We start from the raw sequence: 14,537 nt of genomic DNA on the forward strand, positions 1-14,537 counted from the left end.
CTGTGTGCCCGCGCTCTGAAGACATGAGCAGCGCCAAATAATTTTGCGCTGCCACCCGCGCGCGATTTTCCGACTGCGTGTTAAGCACCGCTGTATCTCGTCTGAATGGCGATCTTAATGCGTCCAATGGCGTCCGCCTCAAAGGCAGAAATTTCTGGCCGTGATTCAGCCGCAAATGTCTGTGTGACCGGCCCCTTAGATTTAAACATTTCCACCGAGGTTGCAGATCGAATCTCTGGGGGAAGAGCATTCCACAAATCAGGGGCCCCAACGGAGAACACTCTCGAACCTGCAGATCTCTATTTGGCTCTTGGGATCACTAGTAGACCAGCATTTTCAGAGCAAAGGCTCCGGACAGGAACATAGTGGGAAATGAAATCTGAAAGATATGAGGGAGCACATTCATGCAAGATTTTGTAGAATACCAACAGAACCTTAAAATCATATCCTAAGCTAACAGGGAGCCAATGCAGGTTAGCTAAAATCGGGCTAAATTGATCAAATTTTCTCGTCTTAGTTAAAAGCCTCCCTGCAGCATTTTGTACCAGTGATAAACATGCACATTTTGGAGAGTACGTGCACAGAGGGGCAAAATAATGGAGTTGTGGTGTATATGCGCATTTTCCTGAAAAATATACCTACCACCTTGCTAGAAGTTTTTGCTTATTCAGTCATGTTTTACAGTATTTTACCACTATGGGCGCACATTATTCACGAGGTTTTACAGTAGTATATTACAAGATTTGGTAAAGAAAAACTTTCATTCAATAAAAAAACTAAACAATGATATTAATACTAGGCAAAAATACATTAACTATTATACCAATATTATTTTTCATTAAAAAATCACAGGTTGAGAAAAATTGTACCTCTTTTACATAGTGGAATCCCTACCTAGTCTGCCGTTTTGTTGCTTGCTTGCGCATTCGACATCTGTCATCTGGTGGTCAAATATTACACACTGGGGCTTTAAAAAAGAGAAAACGCCCATGAAAATCTGCTTTTTCACATTTTAATATTATCAAAAATCTTGACTCAAGACTAGTATTTCAGTCTACAGCTGCTTTATTTTGAAGCGAGACGAAGTGTTTGTGCGTGAATTTACCTCTCCAACGATTGCATTTGATTTCCATCCATCCATTATCTGGACCTCTTATCCTCAGTAGGGTAGTGGGGGTGTTATCTTCAGGCAGTGGGCAGGGGGCACCCTTAACTGGTTGCCAGCCAGTCGCAGGGCACACCGAGACAGAAAACTGACTCGCTCATTTACAACTAGGGACAATTTGGACATGTTAACCTGACATGCATGTTCTTGGAATGTGGGAGGAAACGGGAGTGCCCGGAGGAAATACACACAGGCACGGGGAGAACATGCAAACTCTACTCAGAGTGTGCACCATGCTAACCACCCAGACGCCGTGCCGCCCACATTCGATTTCAATTTTGGTAAGTTTGCCACTTTTGGTTTTGATGGCTGAGTTGTTAGCGCTTCACCAGATGGTAGGAGTGGCATCACAGTTCTGATGTCATTGGATCCAGCTACCAGCCTTCATGTGCAGGGTTTGCATGTTCTCCCCGTGCTTGAATAGCCTTGCTCCGGGCATTCCCGTTTACTCCCACGGTCCAAAAACGCAACGTCAGGTTAATTGGCCGGTCTGAATTGTCCCTAGGTATGAACGAGCGAGTGAGTTGTCTATCTCTGTGTGCCCTACAACTGGCTGGCAACCAGTTCAGAGTGTCCCCTGCCCACTGCCCGAAGACAACTGAGATGGGCCCCAGCATCCCGGCGACACTACTGAGAATAAGCGGTGCAGAAAATGGATGATTTTCACGGTCATAAGGCGCACCATGTTAAAAGCCGCACTCCGTAGTTGGTTTTATTTCTTTATTTATCAACTCATACGGCACGACACAGAGGAGCATACAAGTTTACATATTACCTTTAATTCTTCTCGGAAGTTTGAATTGTGCTTCCTACACGTGTATCTTTGCCATTTTCAGTGTCCAAACAACTCAAACACGTTGAGAAATCACCACATGCCCGTAGGTTTACATCCACAAATCAAATGTTCGCGGGGACTTCAGTCCTCAGTCATGTATGCCGCAAAAGGCGATAGGGCGGGGCTCACATTTTGAATGAAATCGGAGACTTCTATGTTTTTTTAATCTGGATATGACTTGTATTTCCAGCATCAAAATAGAAGAGAAAGTGTACCAGATTTCAATGTATGAATCTGTTCACAAACATTAGGGGGAAAGAGATTTTCAAATTTGGCATTGAAAGTATTAACAGTTGCTTGAAAGCAGTTTTACACCTGAACCAACTCACCATGCTGTGCAAACTCAACACCCCCTTCTAGCGGCTGTAGAGAGCATTTAGTTTGCTTTTATTTAAAAAAAATCCTTAATTTCGATAGAAATTACTTTTAATAGTTTCTTTTTTGACATACTTTAGAATTTATGGCGGGCCGGATTAAATCATCCAACGGGTTGGATTAGGCCCCTCAGGGCGTTTGGAAAAATAGATAGCGTATTTTACGACCCTGATAGGTGACCCATCACTGGCGATCTATTTTCAGGAGTGGGCCGCGGGGTACTCGGATGTTCTTCGGGGGCTACTTGGTGCCCACGGACACTGGATCAGTGACCCTTTATCTAAAGCATGATTTTTTTTTGTGTTTCAGGTCAGGTCGTGTGTATTGCAGTAACATAGCTATCAGCTGGGTGGCAGTATTACAAGTTGGAGACCAGAGGTACCATCAAGTATTCAACTCATCAAATGGACTCCACAGCACTCAAATACCGGACTTATCGTTTAGTAGGTCGGATGCTCGTCCTCTCCCTCCAGTCATGCAACTGGCCCTGTGGACACCACGCAGTCGCACTGTATGCCGGGTTAAGGGACACGTAGTGTGTTTCCTCTTCATGCAGCTGCAGTGGAATTGTTTTGAGTGTGGCAATCTCTTCACGCAGGTAAAGACACCTTTTCACTCTTTGGTCCTCTCGACGTATTTTCCATTTCAAACCTTTCCTATTCACTTATAAAAACTCTGGCCTACTGCATCACAGTGTGACATGTGGGGAGCATGGCAGCGGACAGAGAGTACCATAAATTCTGGGTTACAGAGCACACCTGTCAAAAAAAAATACAAATTTTAAAACGAAACTCAATTGTGTCTTTTATACAAACTGCACAAGATTTTTAAGCCACAGGCTCAAGCAGCCTAAATGTGAATTCATTCGCATCTATTTTAACAGACCACCTGGAGAGTAGCGCTAGATTGCAACACAGACGTGGCATTGTGATGTTATTATTTGTGGTTGCCACAATGACTGACCAAATTGTATTCTCTTGTCATCATTCCTCATGGGTCAAAGGAAACTCCAGCGACCTGACAATAACGCAAATTGGTTACATGACATCTGCAATCTGTTTCTTAAGATGCTTATTGGCTCGTCTCTGGCAGTCTCAGATGACGTACGTGACTGGCTGGGGTGAAGTTTCCGTAAACACCATCTGGATTCCGAGGGGCGGGGATTTTTCGCTCGACCTTGGGCCCCCACCTCGTCAGTTCTTGTTTTGTCTGTCTGACGGCTTAGCCTCAAAAACAACTTTAGAAGAGCACTATTCAACTCTTTTGCAATACAGCTTTGAATTATTAAAAAACAATCAGCATCGCACTACATGTCTGCAGAAAATGATAAAATCCTTCAGTGCCCATGCGTAGTGTAGCATTTTTGGGAGATAACTTCCACTGTTGTTTAATATCGATGTATAAATCGAGTACTTGTGGGTGAAAAAGTTGAATATCTTGAGAATGTAAAATTTGTAACTATTGAATAAGGTACCTTACTATCAAACCTCCTATTTTGCTCCTGTTATGAAATATATTAGTATTATTGGCAAAAACATGGACACAATTGCCTCTAAGGGCTCATAAATTTTCCAAACGTCAACGCCGTGTTTTGTATTTAGAGCGCATGTGTTGTAGGAAAGAGCATCTTGCCGTTATCCTCAGCACTGCCACAAAAAAAAGAATAAGCTGCACGATATTTAAAGCCACAGTGTTTAAAATTTAGCAAAAAAGGAGCAGCTTTTATCCCAGAATTTACGGTAATGAACACAGCTGAGAAGATCATTGGCTGTTCTCTGCCCAGTCCGGTGGACATACCCGACTTTCGATACCACAGCAGAGCCATCAGTATAACAAAGGACTCATTTCACCTCTGCCCCCCCCCCCCCCCCCCCTTCAACCTGTTACCTTCAGATAGGCGCTACAGGTCCCTTGAAACAAGGACAAACAGGCTCAGAGACAGTTTCTTTCCCAAGGCCATCACCACACTAAACAAGCACGCAATATTGTGTAAAATATACAGTGATCCCTTGGTTATTGCTATTAACAGGGACCCATAAATTGGAGTGCCATGTCTAATCTTGTTGAATACAATGTTTCACTATTTTGTTATTAATGACATCAAAGGGCAATTCCATCAATACCAAGTAAATGAGTTGAGGAGTCTCTTCTGGTGTTTAAAAGCGGGTGTTGGTTACCGGTGGATTTAAAACTGTTCCACATTCTCTCTTTCAGTCGTCTTACCATGGTCAGTGTCCCTCTCCCTCTGCTGTCTTTGACTGCACGGCCAAGTAAGTGTGCCTTAGAAGTGATTGGCTACGGTATACCTTGATGATCATGACGATGGGCTTCAGGTTGGTGATGGAGGACGGCACGAGCCAAGCACACGTCCATTTTGCTGGGGCGCTCGTCCGCCAGCTTTTGGGTCTTAGCTGTCCCCAGTGGGAGGGACTGCAAAGAGCACTGAAGGCCAGAGGCCAAATTCAAGTGTATCCACGAGGGCGCAGCCAGGTCAGGCTGTACCTCCCCCTATTCTTTTTACTCCGTCAATATCGGCGATTCCCCGCTAGCTAGTAAAGCACTTCCTGCTCCCTTCTTACAGGCGTGCGACGATGAGCTCCTTGATTTCCTGTTGCTGTGCGCGGATGGCGTCAAGTCCTTGTTTTTCACGTGCAGCATCGAAAGCCGAGGCAAAGAAGGTGTGATACACAGAATCACAGACACCTAGACACACAGTTGTTGCGTTCACTGTTTCTGGGCTCACACCAAAAGATTGATGTGTTTCAATAATTTGCCTGGAGAGGGATGGGCACCACCAGGCTGTTCTTGCCCAAGACACACCATAGAAAATGGTGCCCCAACCTACCCTAGTGGTTAAGGGATCTAACCAACACTAATTGCAGCCATTGCTTAAGCAGAAAAGGGGAACGAGTGGCAACAATACTTTTCCCACTGGCAGGGTTCGTACGGGTGCTTGAAATCTGGGAAAATGCTTGAAATTCTCGCCATGTTTGTCTGCATTCTGTCTCGACAAACAACAAAATCACCGAAGAAAAATACAAAAATAATAGAGTTCGCTTTAAATGACGCTGATATGTAAGCTGCGATATTAGTGCTTTGTATGGTGTTGTCATGTGAACTGTCATCACCCCCTACATATGCATTAGACTGTTGGTAAACAAAGCCATGTCTCCATGATGTCACCAGTCACTAAAATTCGTTATGGGACATATCATTGGAAAGTTCAAAATCTTGGGATTCTAATGTACTCCTCACGATCGGTGATGGCAGGTATAACTCACCCAGAAGTCGAAACGATACCTTGCAAACAAGAAACTCATCACTGGAACGCAATTACTCTTCTCGGTATTGCAGTACCTCCGGGAACGGTGCATTCGCAATGATCGCAGCAAGGCTTTAGGGCTAGGACCTTAGCTTGGCCTTTTGGCTGAGAGTAAGTGTCCCGGCTCCTTGGCTTTGTAGCGTATTATGAACTGACCGATAACGGATAATGGATAATGAATAACGAAGATAGAACAATAACCCTTAAAAACCCCAAAACCCCCCGCAAACATTTTCTGGTTATATTCACGAGAGTCCAGTGAATCCAACCGTGTAAATAATGTACCTCATTACCACGATATTGCCGACAGATTAAAAAACAAAAATACGCCTAAAAGCATCCTTGATTAATTTGATGATCATTGTTGTAATCCTTCTGTTTGGTTCAAAACTCCCGTTTAAAAATAAACAGACTCTGTATAGCCGTTATTCTCTGACCTTTTGATTGACACCACACTTCTTTTCACGGTCTTTCGCCTGTGACAACCTATGAGGGCTTATATTGAAAAAAAATAAAAAAGTCATAACCATTTCTACTTTAAAAATCTTTAGCCATAATAACCAAATTTGGATTGACATAATGTTTAGCCTATGACATTCCCAATGTAATTTTACGCAATCTTTCGAGACGAATATAAACATGAGCAAATGCAACCCGGGATTCATTTTTATGCGCAAGTATTACACACAAGTGTGCACAACTATTGATTGACTTCTAGAAAAAGAAGTCAAACATTTACTCTTACAAAATGTCTTAAAAAATTGGCTAAAGTAAACAACACAGTTGCTTAGATTCTATAGCTGTAAACTGGTCGTCTCCAAATGATGATTCTGCAAAATACGTTTCCTTTAATGGCCCAGTGTGTTATTGTAAAGCGGCTCAGAGTCGTAAGTAGTAAGAAATACTCGATTTAATATAGACATTATTGATTTACGCACACACGCAAAGTAGCACAAGTTGTTTCTTGATTGACCGCCACGGTCTTTCGTTTCAGAGGTCAAACGATTGAAACGTGGCAATAGAGATTTCCTGACGAGAATGGCGCCTCCTCTCAAGCTCACCTGTCTGCAAATTCACTCACCAGAAATCACTTGAAGAAGTCATGTAAATATCTCTTCTTATTCTTTTAAATAAAGCAAAGTGAAGCAATATCAAAGCCTTTGTCACTTTTCACTCACAGAATCAACTTGGGAATTTTCTGTGTTGTGATTGGATCGTGTTCATTTGCTGCTCTTGAAAAGATGCTTGTCCTCTCTTAAATACTCATTTGAAATCATTTAGTGAGAAAATGTGTTTTAAAATGAAGGAGATAAATTATTTCTAGAGACTTTATAGAAATTAAAGTGGCAGTAAAATAAATAATTGCCCACGAAAGGTTGCTGTAATAGAATGGCCCCAAAGCATGGACATTCAAGTAACCTGCACTAGAGAAGATTAGAAATTAGGTATTTTCAAACTCACGAGTGGTAGCTTGAGCCCCTCTGCCCTAATCTAAAAGTTAAAGGGACAGCGTGTAGTATTTGACCACTAGATGTTGCTGCATTGTATTGTGCAACTTGACCAGATATCCTTTCTTTTATCCATCTGTCCTTTCGGCACACATTTGTGAAAGTTAATATAATTTGTTTATTATGTAAATCAATAATGTTTTGTTTTTAATGAATGAAGTTTTATTTTTTACCACAAGGAGGCACTTAATAATACACAATGTCCCTTTAAGTGCAGCCTACGTGGATTTTGGATTCGTTTATTATTGATTGAGCAATTGATTTTAATATATATGCAAATTATGATGAAAATAAGTATTTGGTCAAACAAGGTTTCTGGCTGTCAAATAGATCTTACTTCTTCTAACAAGGTCCAACGAAACTCCACTTGTTACCTGTCTTAATGGCACTTGTATAACCAAAAGTGTATCTCAATACTTTGTTGTGTACCCTTTGTTTGCAATAACGGAGGCCAAACATTTTCTGTATTTCTTCAAAGCTTTTCAAACACTGTTGCTGGTATTCTGGCCCATTCCTCCATGCAGATCTTCTCTGTAACAGTGATGTTTTGGGTCTGTCATTAGGTAACATGGACTTTCAACTCCCTCCACAGATTTTCTATGGGGTTAAGATCTGGAGACTGGCTAGGCCTGTAAATACTTCTTACGCACCCACTCCTTTGTTGCCCTGGCTGTGTGTTTGGGATCATTGTCATGTTGAAAGATCCAGCCTCATCTCATCTTTAATGTTTTAAGGAAGGAGATTTTCACTCAAAATATCACGATACATGGCCCCATTCTTTCTGTTGTGCGAAGGGGGACATGCAAGGTTGGGGGGCATTACTCAGCAGAACACCGCTTTACAACACAGACAAGCATACAAGCATGCATATTTCAAAAAACAGCAGCAACGAAACTTTGTTCCTATTATGAAATATATTAATATTATTGGCAAGTTTGGTTGTGGTTTATTCAAGTATCGATTACAAAGTAAAACACACAAATAAAAACCTGCCAGAGTTTGTTTTTCAGCTTCCTCCACTTGCGAACCTTTAATTCATTCATCTTCAATTCTCTTGCGGCTGTTCGGTTCCTAGGCTCTTCTGCGTAGAGTAGAAATCAACACACAGTGGCAGACGAAAACATTCAATGGAGGGAATGTGAAGTTTTGGATTTACTTAACATTTGTGGGGACAACTCTGTTCAGCCTCTGGTGGCATAATAATTCAAATTGCTAAATCCATGAGTACTTCCACTAACAATATATTGCGCGATCAGATGGCGTTCAAACAAGAGACAAAGAAGATCGCATTTAGTCACAAGTTGGAAATGTGAACGATATCACAAAAACATCCGATTACCCCTGCAGTGTGAAAGGCATCCTCATGGTGTCCTCAGCTATACCCGCCGATTTACATCACACACAGGGCGCACCTGTGGCATCTGTGATTGGGACATTTTTTTTTAAGTGATCACTTAATATTGGGTGGGGGACAAAACAGTGGTTGCTCGATATTGGTAGGGACACGTCCCCTCCGCCAGTGCCAAAACTGTGTCCTTGTGTATGACTCTTCGCTTGTTGCATGGAATCATGACTCTGGAGACAAAATGTTTTTTTTCTTAGCAATTTATTCCAACATTTCCACAAATTCCTTTGCCACTTTTCCCGTCGATGCAGCAGCAGGGTAAATCAATAGGAAGTGTCGATTGACAGTCATTAGCTGTTATCATTAGCTCACTTGAGTCTCTGCTGTACAGTTGAGGTGGCAGAGCCGTGACGTGGCCACAGTGTTGCACGAGGGCATTGTGGGAGATGTAGTCCTCATGGAAAGGGGGCGAGGGAGGATCCAGAAAGCGGTGCTGTGCTCAAAAGCAAAGCATTATGTGATCTCAAGGCCCTGAATTCACGTGAGACGGCGTGTGATCGTATGAGATTTTGAGCCCCATCGTTGTACAGTATTTACACACGCACACTGTGTGTGTATTGAACATCCATCAACCAACCAATCCATAAATAAATAGCAGAATATAAACACATTACCTACACTCTACACTGATCATACTGTATTTCGCTCGCTTCAGTATCTCCATGGATATACAACATGTGCACGGGAGTAGGGGTTTAGGGGCCGCGGGTCTGAGGACTTCAGTTGGTGTCCAATCACAGCCGGTCACGGGTGACCACCCAGATGTACGGGCCGCTCTGCTCCTCAATGACCACTTTGACCTGGTGGTACACCTCGTCGAAAGTGTCGCCCTGCACGACGGCTGCACACATCGGAACAGCTTCATCGATCAACAGCACCTCCACAATAGTTTCACATAAAGTGGTACTTCATCATACGAGAATTTCGATATACATGAGATATTTTCGGAACTGATATCTTGTTCTACAGAAGAGGGTAAACCCAGGCTATGAGCAGTCCCAGAGGCTTCAACCTGAGCCCGCTCACTGCCAGTATCAGCCCGTCCCAGTTTGCGCCTGCGCTTTCCACTATCAGACGCCTGTTTTTATCCTATTTAATCTGCTTTTTGTGAGCCTAGCAATAAGTTCCAGAAAGGTGTTTTACGAGAAAAAGGAGGATGCCGTCAATTGAGATGAAACAGGAAATAACAGCTAGATATAAGCGTGGTGTTATTGTGGGTGACATAGCTAAGGAGTATGATCGGTCAACATAACCTATTTGTATGTTATCAAGCTATAAAAACAACAATGAACGTGACTGTTTTAAAATTGCCGACTACTATTCATGATGAAATAGAGAGACTTGTTATTGTGGATACGCGAGAAGGAGGTAGCGGGAGATACGAAGAGCAGAAGTTGCCTATCTACAATAGAGATAAGATCTTGGGAACGAATTTCGAGCCCGGTTCGTGCATAAAATGTCAATCATGAAGCCGGGCCAGGCCTCTCTCTCGCTGACTTTTGTTTTTTTTAATCATCTACTTATGTGTTCTATGTTCTTCATGGGGGATCTGCACAGCACGCACGCTATTTTGACGACTACGGAAGAGTGATTTTTGCTGTTTCCAACACGCCATTCGTTGTCGGTACAAATCACCATTCCGGGGTAATCAGGGTAACATGCATGCCATGTACTTCGGAGTTGAAGTTCTCACCTCGGCGCTAGGCTTTTTGTTGTCAGAGCCAGCCAAAATGACTTTAGTTCCCCACAAATAAAATGTAAAAATTCAGGTTTTGTTGGGCTCGGTGGCTCAAATCAAGTAGATCTGTCGGATTCTCGCTGGTTTGGGCTCTTATACACTCATGTCGGGTTGTGCCGGGCTGTAATTTATTCAGGCCTGATTTTACCTCTAATCTACAAGGACCAAAAACTTGAGACAGCGTCAGGTATAATGGATTTCAAAGCCCGTCATAGCTGGTTTGAGAAATTCAGGAAAAGGGCTGGCTCTGTGACTGCTTTGAGGTGAGGAAGCTGAGAGTACAGGATAAAAGTAGCGGAAGCATATTCGCATTGCTTTGCTTCATTAAAGTCAAAGAAAGAAAATAAAAACAGGATGCCTTAAAAATGTGTGTACGTTTGTTTAAAGTGATGTATCATCAACAGTCTTTGTTTCACTCAAGGCAAACACATCTACCTTCCTTTTCGTCATCATCCTTACGATCTCCTCTTTCTTCCACTCAGTCGCTTTACTTCCACATCCTCTCACATTTAGTGACCCTATAACTAGGGTTTGCGAGACATTTCGGTCTCCCGCCCCCCTTTCTTTGCCTTGCTGTTTCTTAGGGAGTAGCGATAGAGAGGAGAGGATCCCCAGTCCCCTCGCTCCCTCCACTTAAGTCGCCTCTTACGACACGCAGCGGACCACGGTGGGAGAATTCTCACACCTCTCAGGGGGGAGAGGGCCTTTTCTTTGTTTTTATATGTGTTTGTCTTGCTGTCGGTCACCCCTCTTGAGGGATATGACCAGGGTAGATAGATAGATCATCAACAGTGATTCAACCCTCAGTCCCTGCCACACCACCTACTCCCAAACCTCCGTTACATTAGCAACCGGCGACTCCCTCAATGGTAAGTACTCATAATAAATCCGCATTTTATATAGTTAAAATCTTATTTATCTTATTACTGCACTTTTTATGTTTGATTGATATTTTATGCTGTGTTGTTTTTAGTGATCAGGATGATGTGTTTTATAGCTATTTTGGGTCAACTGTGATTCTTCTGGGAGATAGGAAACGGGCCAATTCGTTTTCACTTCATGTTGGGAAAATTCACTTATTACACGAGCAATTTAATCGACAAGCACGATCCTAGAACAAATTAAGCTGGTATGAAGAGGTACCACTTTATTAGGAATAATGTTCAAAAGGTGGGTAACAGGAATGTGTGACTGGGTATGTTGGGAATAGTCTGATTGAAATAGGACATCAGAAGTTAAAGTTTGTCAAAACGAAATGGATGGATGGCCAAACTAATCGAATCCAGTGCATATATTTACCTGTGAAACACTCAAGGAAATCCTGTTCCATTTTAATGGCTCGATCCATAACTTTCCTCGCCTGATCTTCAGACAGCCGCTTGTTCAGGTCACTACCGGCACACATACATACACATGAGCACTCACAATGAGAATATATCCCGAACCAACTGCGAGTGGACCCATTTACAGGATGTTCTCCAAAGATCGCGGTCGGATGAAGATCGCGATGGGATGAAGCTGAGCGGCTTGGAGCCTCCTGACCGCGTTGGCCGAGACGTCCAGGATGCAGTGCTTACCCTGCGCACACACATTGAAAGCGCCGTAACGGCAAATCGATATTGGCCTTGAGAAGGCCGGAGTAGGGTCTCACCTGGCGGGCCACCTGGCGGACGCTCTGCACCGACGTGCCGTAGAGGTGGTTGTTGTACTGGCCCGCCTCAATAAAGTGATGCGACTGGATGTCGCGTTCCATCTGCTCGCGAGACGCCACAAAATGGTAGTCCCGCCCGTCTACCTCGTAGTCCCTGCGGGGACGAGTCGTATCTACGGAGTGGGAGGAGATCAAGTAGGTGCCAGCACTATGCTAGACATTGCATAATATGCATCCAAAACCAGGAGACAATCGGCAGACCGTGTGTTGTCAGGTCTATAACCTGACTTCATTGAATGCGACACACAATGAGAGCCAAGAGACATCAATTTCAGCTCAGAATCAATGAAATCAGTCCTAAATCTTTTCAACGGCACATCCTGTTCTTTATTACAAACAATTCAGACCAGTAGTCTTAAATTCTGCACCCCACATGCTGATAGTTTAAGCCCCCAGCCTTTCCAGCAGAGTTATTTCGCACTTTTTGTGATTTATTGTTTTAAGTGTCTGCTTCTATTTTCGGTGTTTTTCATCCCGTTTGACAACTACACTTTAGATTACTTTCTATCCTATCGTTATAGGTTTTAACGCACAAAAATGCGTTCATTCGAGGAATCAACTCCTTCCCCTGAATAATTCTCGTGCTGGCGTGATAAGGGGGCCCTATCGTGGATGCAGAGCCGGAGCTAGCTAAGCAGCTAGCGGCGTTATGAGTCTTCGGTACCGTCCGTTATCATGGTCAATGTGAACTCTCTACCAAATAAGACCGACGAACTGGCTGCACTGGTGAAAAACATCAAAGCGTACAGGGAGTGCAATTTGCTGTGTTTTACGGAAACGTGGCTCACGTTTAGCATCCCGAACGCTAACGTGGAGCTACCCGGGGCTATCCGTAGCTATCCGGCTTCAGAGCTGTTGGACAGAGACAAAAAGCCGGCGGGAAGCAGAGGAGGTGGACTCGCTATCGACGTGAACACGAGGTGGTGTAACCCTGGGTACAAAGATTTCCATCTGCTGCAGGGACGTCAAACTTTTGGACTAGCGTGTGACGTCCCCACGCCGCTATTGCTAAACCACAACACAGCACCCCAAGGGCATCCTGTTAATCTGTTAATAAACAGCAAAGGATACTGCTGGAAGTGTGAATGCGTCCAAAATTACAGTGCGTGCGGGATAAAAACTATCAATTGTGTTTGAAATGCGGTATTTGAAAGTCAAACTCTTTGGCTGGCCGCTGAGTGGAATAGACCGAGAAAGAAAGAGCGGGAAAGACGGACTGATAGCAAGGGAAATATATAGTGAGAGAACAGCTTACGTGGCACACAGGACCCAAACTTGTCCGGGAAATCCGTGAGCAGGTCATCATTGACTCGGTCTTTCGTGGGTCCCAGGACAATGACGGGTCGAGCGTAATCCACTGTGAAAACAAAGATTAGTACCGTATTTTCCGCACTATAAGGCGCACCTAAAAGTCTTTCTTTTTTTCAAAAGCTGACCATGCGCCTTATAATACAGTGCGCCTTATTTATGGATCAATTTTAAAATTGCAAAGTTTTCCAACTAACTTGCAGCCGCCGACTAGATTTCCCCCCGAACGCCAAGTAGTACGCGGTGTATGCTGGGATTTATTTACCGGCGTTTCATTGGCTAACCAATGTGTCAATCATCAGTTGAATCGATCACTATTGGCTAAAGTTATTCGGAGATCAAGGGGCGGATCCTTTTCATCATTTACAGGCTGGCATTGGCTTAAACGGCGAAACAAAGCCTGCAATTGGCCGAAAAAGATGAATGTGTATAGCACGTGGCTGACGGCATACAGAAAGCATTTTTTTCCTATTCTGTATTTGTAAATATTTTATTCTCCTGGATTTACTACCCTCACAGATATAAGAGGACATTGGCTGCACATTATTATGAACACAACGACTTCGGTGAGCTACTCCGGGTTTTATATTGTCCCTGTATCTTGTTTCAGACTGAACTCGATGTTTCTGTGATAAGCGGTGCAGATAATGGATGGAATGGAGTGCCTATTTTTAAATTAAACTCAATTTCAAGTGTTTATTGTCATATGCACAGTAAAGTTGCGAGCGAAAAAGAAAATAGATACTAAGGAATGGTTGGCATTTCTTGAATCCCAAGACTTTAACCTTCCGAATGATGGAACAATGCATTTGAGTGACATCGTACGGACACCGCATCCGCACGTGTTCTCGACACGTTTTTGCGTCTTTGCAAGCTTTGGGAATGTTAAGGGGGTAATAAGTTGGACTGAACTATTTGACTGTTTTGTCGACGTTCCCATTGTAGCGCCTTATAATCTGGTGCGTCTTATGTATGTCAAAAATAGGACCAAAAACTATTTTTTCGGGGTGCGCCCTATAACCCGGTGCGCCTTATAGTGCGGAAAATACGGTAGTCTGTCAAAGGAGACATTTTGAATCAGAAAGATATTGAGTGAGTCTGCTTTTATTCCATATTTATTGTTTGCTATACTTTGCTTATATTCAGGAGGAGATCAAGGTTCTGACAGAC

General features: G+C 43.3%; 2 protein-coding genes across 2 annotated transcripts in view; one reads left to right on the forward strand and one right to left on the reverse strand.

The window, feature by feature from the left end:
- Positions 1 to 6,853, forward strand: part of ctc1 (CTS telomere maintenance complex component 1) — a 34,176-nt gene extending 27,323 nt beyond the window's left edge. The window contains 6 exon segments of the mRNA XM_088347822.1: positions 2,685 to 2,753; positions 2,823 to 2,973; positions 4,590 to 4,645; positions 4,709 to 4,865; positions 4,957 to 5,053; positions 6,692 to 6,853. Coding sequence (XP_088203948.1) covers positions 2,685 to 2,753; positions 2,823 to 2,973; positions 4,590 to 4,645; positions 4,709 to 4,865; positions 4,957 to 5,053; positions 6,692 to 6,792 — 631 coding nt within the window. The 3' untranslated portion in view covers positions 6,793 to 6,853.
- A 1,937-nt stretch (positions 6,854 to 8,790) lies between these two features.
- LOC148356675 (disks large homolog 4-like) overlaps positions 8,791 to 14,537 on the reverse strand; it is a 50,003-nt gene continuing 44,256 nt past the window's right edge. The window contains exons 16-20 of the mRNA XM_088347935.1: positions 13,315 to 13,416; positions 12,000 to 12,172; positions 11,817 to 11,926; positions 11,648 to 11,739; positions 8,791 to 9,451 (exon numbers count right to left, since the gene is read on the reverse strand). Of these exons, the coding sequence (XP_088204061.1) occupies positions 9,345 to 9,451; positions 11,648 to 11,739; positions 11,817 to 11,926; positions 12,000 to 12,172; positions 13,315 to 13,416 (584 nt within the window). The 3' untranslated portion in view covers positions 8,791 to 9,344. The remainder of the gene's footprint in view (positions 9,452 to 11,647; positions 11,740 to 11,816; positions 11,927 to 11,999; positions 12,173 to 13,314; positions 13,417 to 14,537) is intronic.

The sequence above is a fragment of the Urocampus carinirostris genome, chromosome 11 (genome assembly GCF_059441175.1).
Source record: "Urocampus carinirostris isolate Australia breed hairy pipefish chromosome 11, RoL_Ucar_1.0, whole genome shotgun sequence".
NCBI classification, from domain to species: domain Eukaryota; kingdom Metazoa; phylum Chordata; class Actinopteri; order Syngnathiformes; family Syngnathidae; genus Urocampus; species Urocampus carinirostris.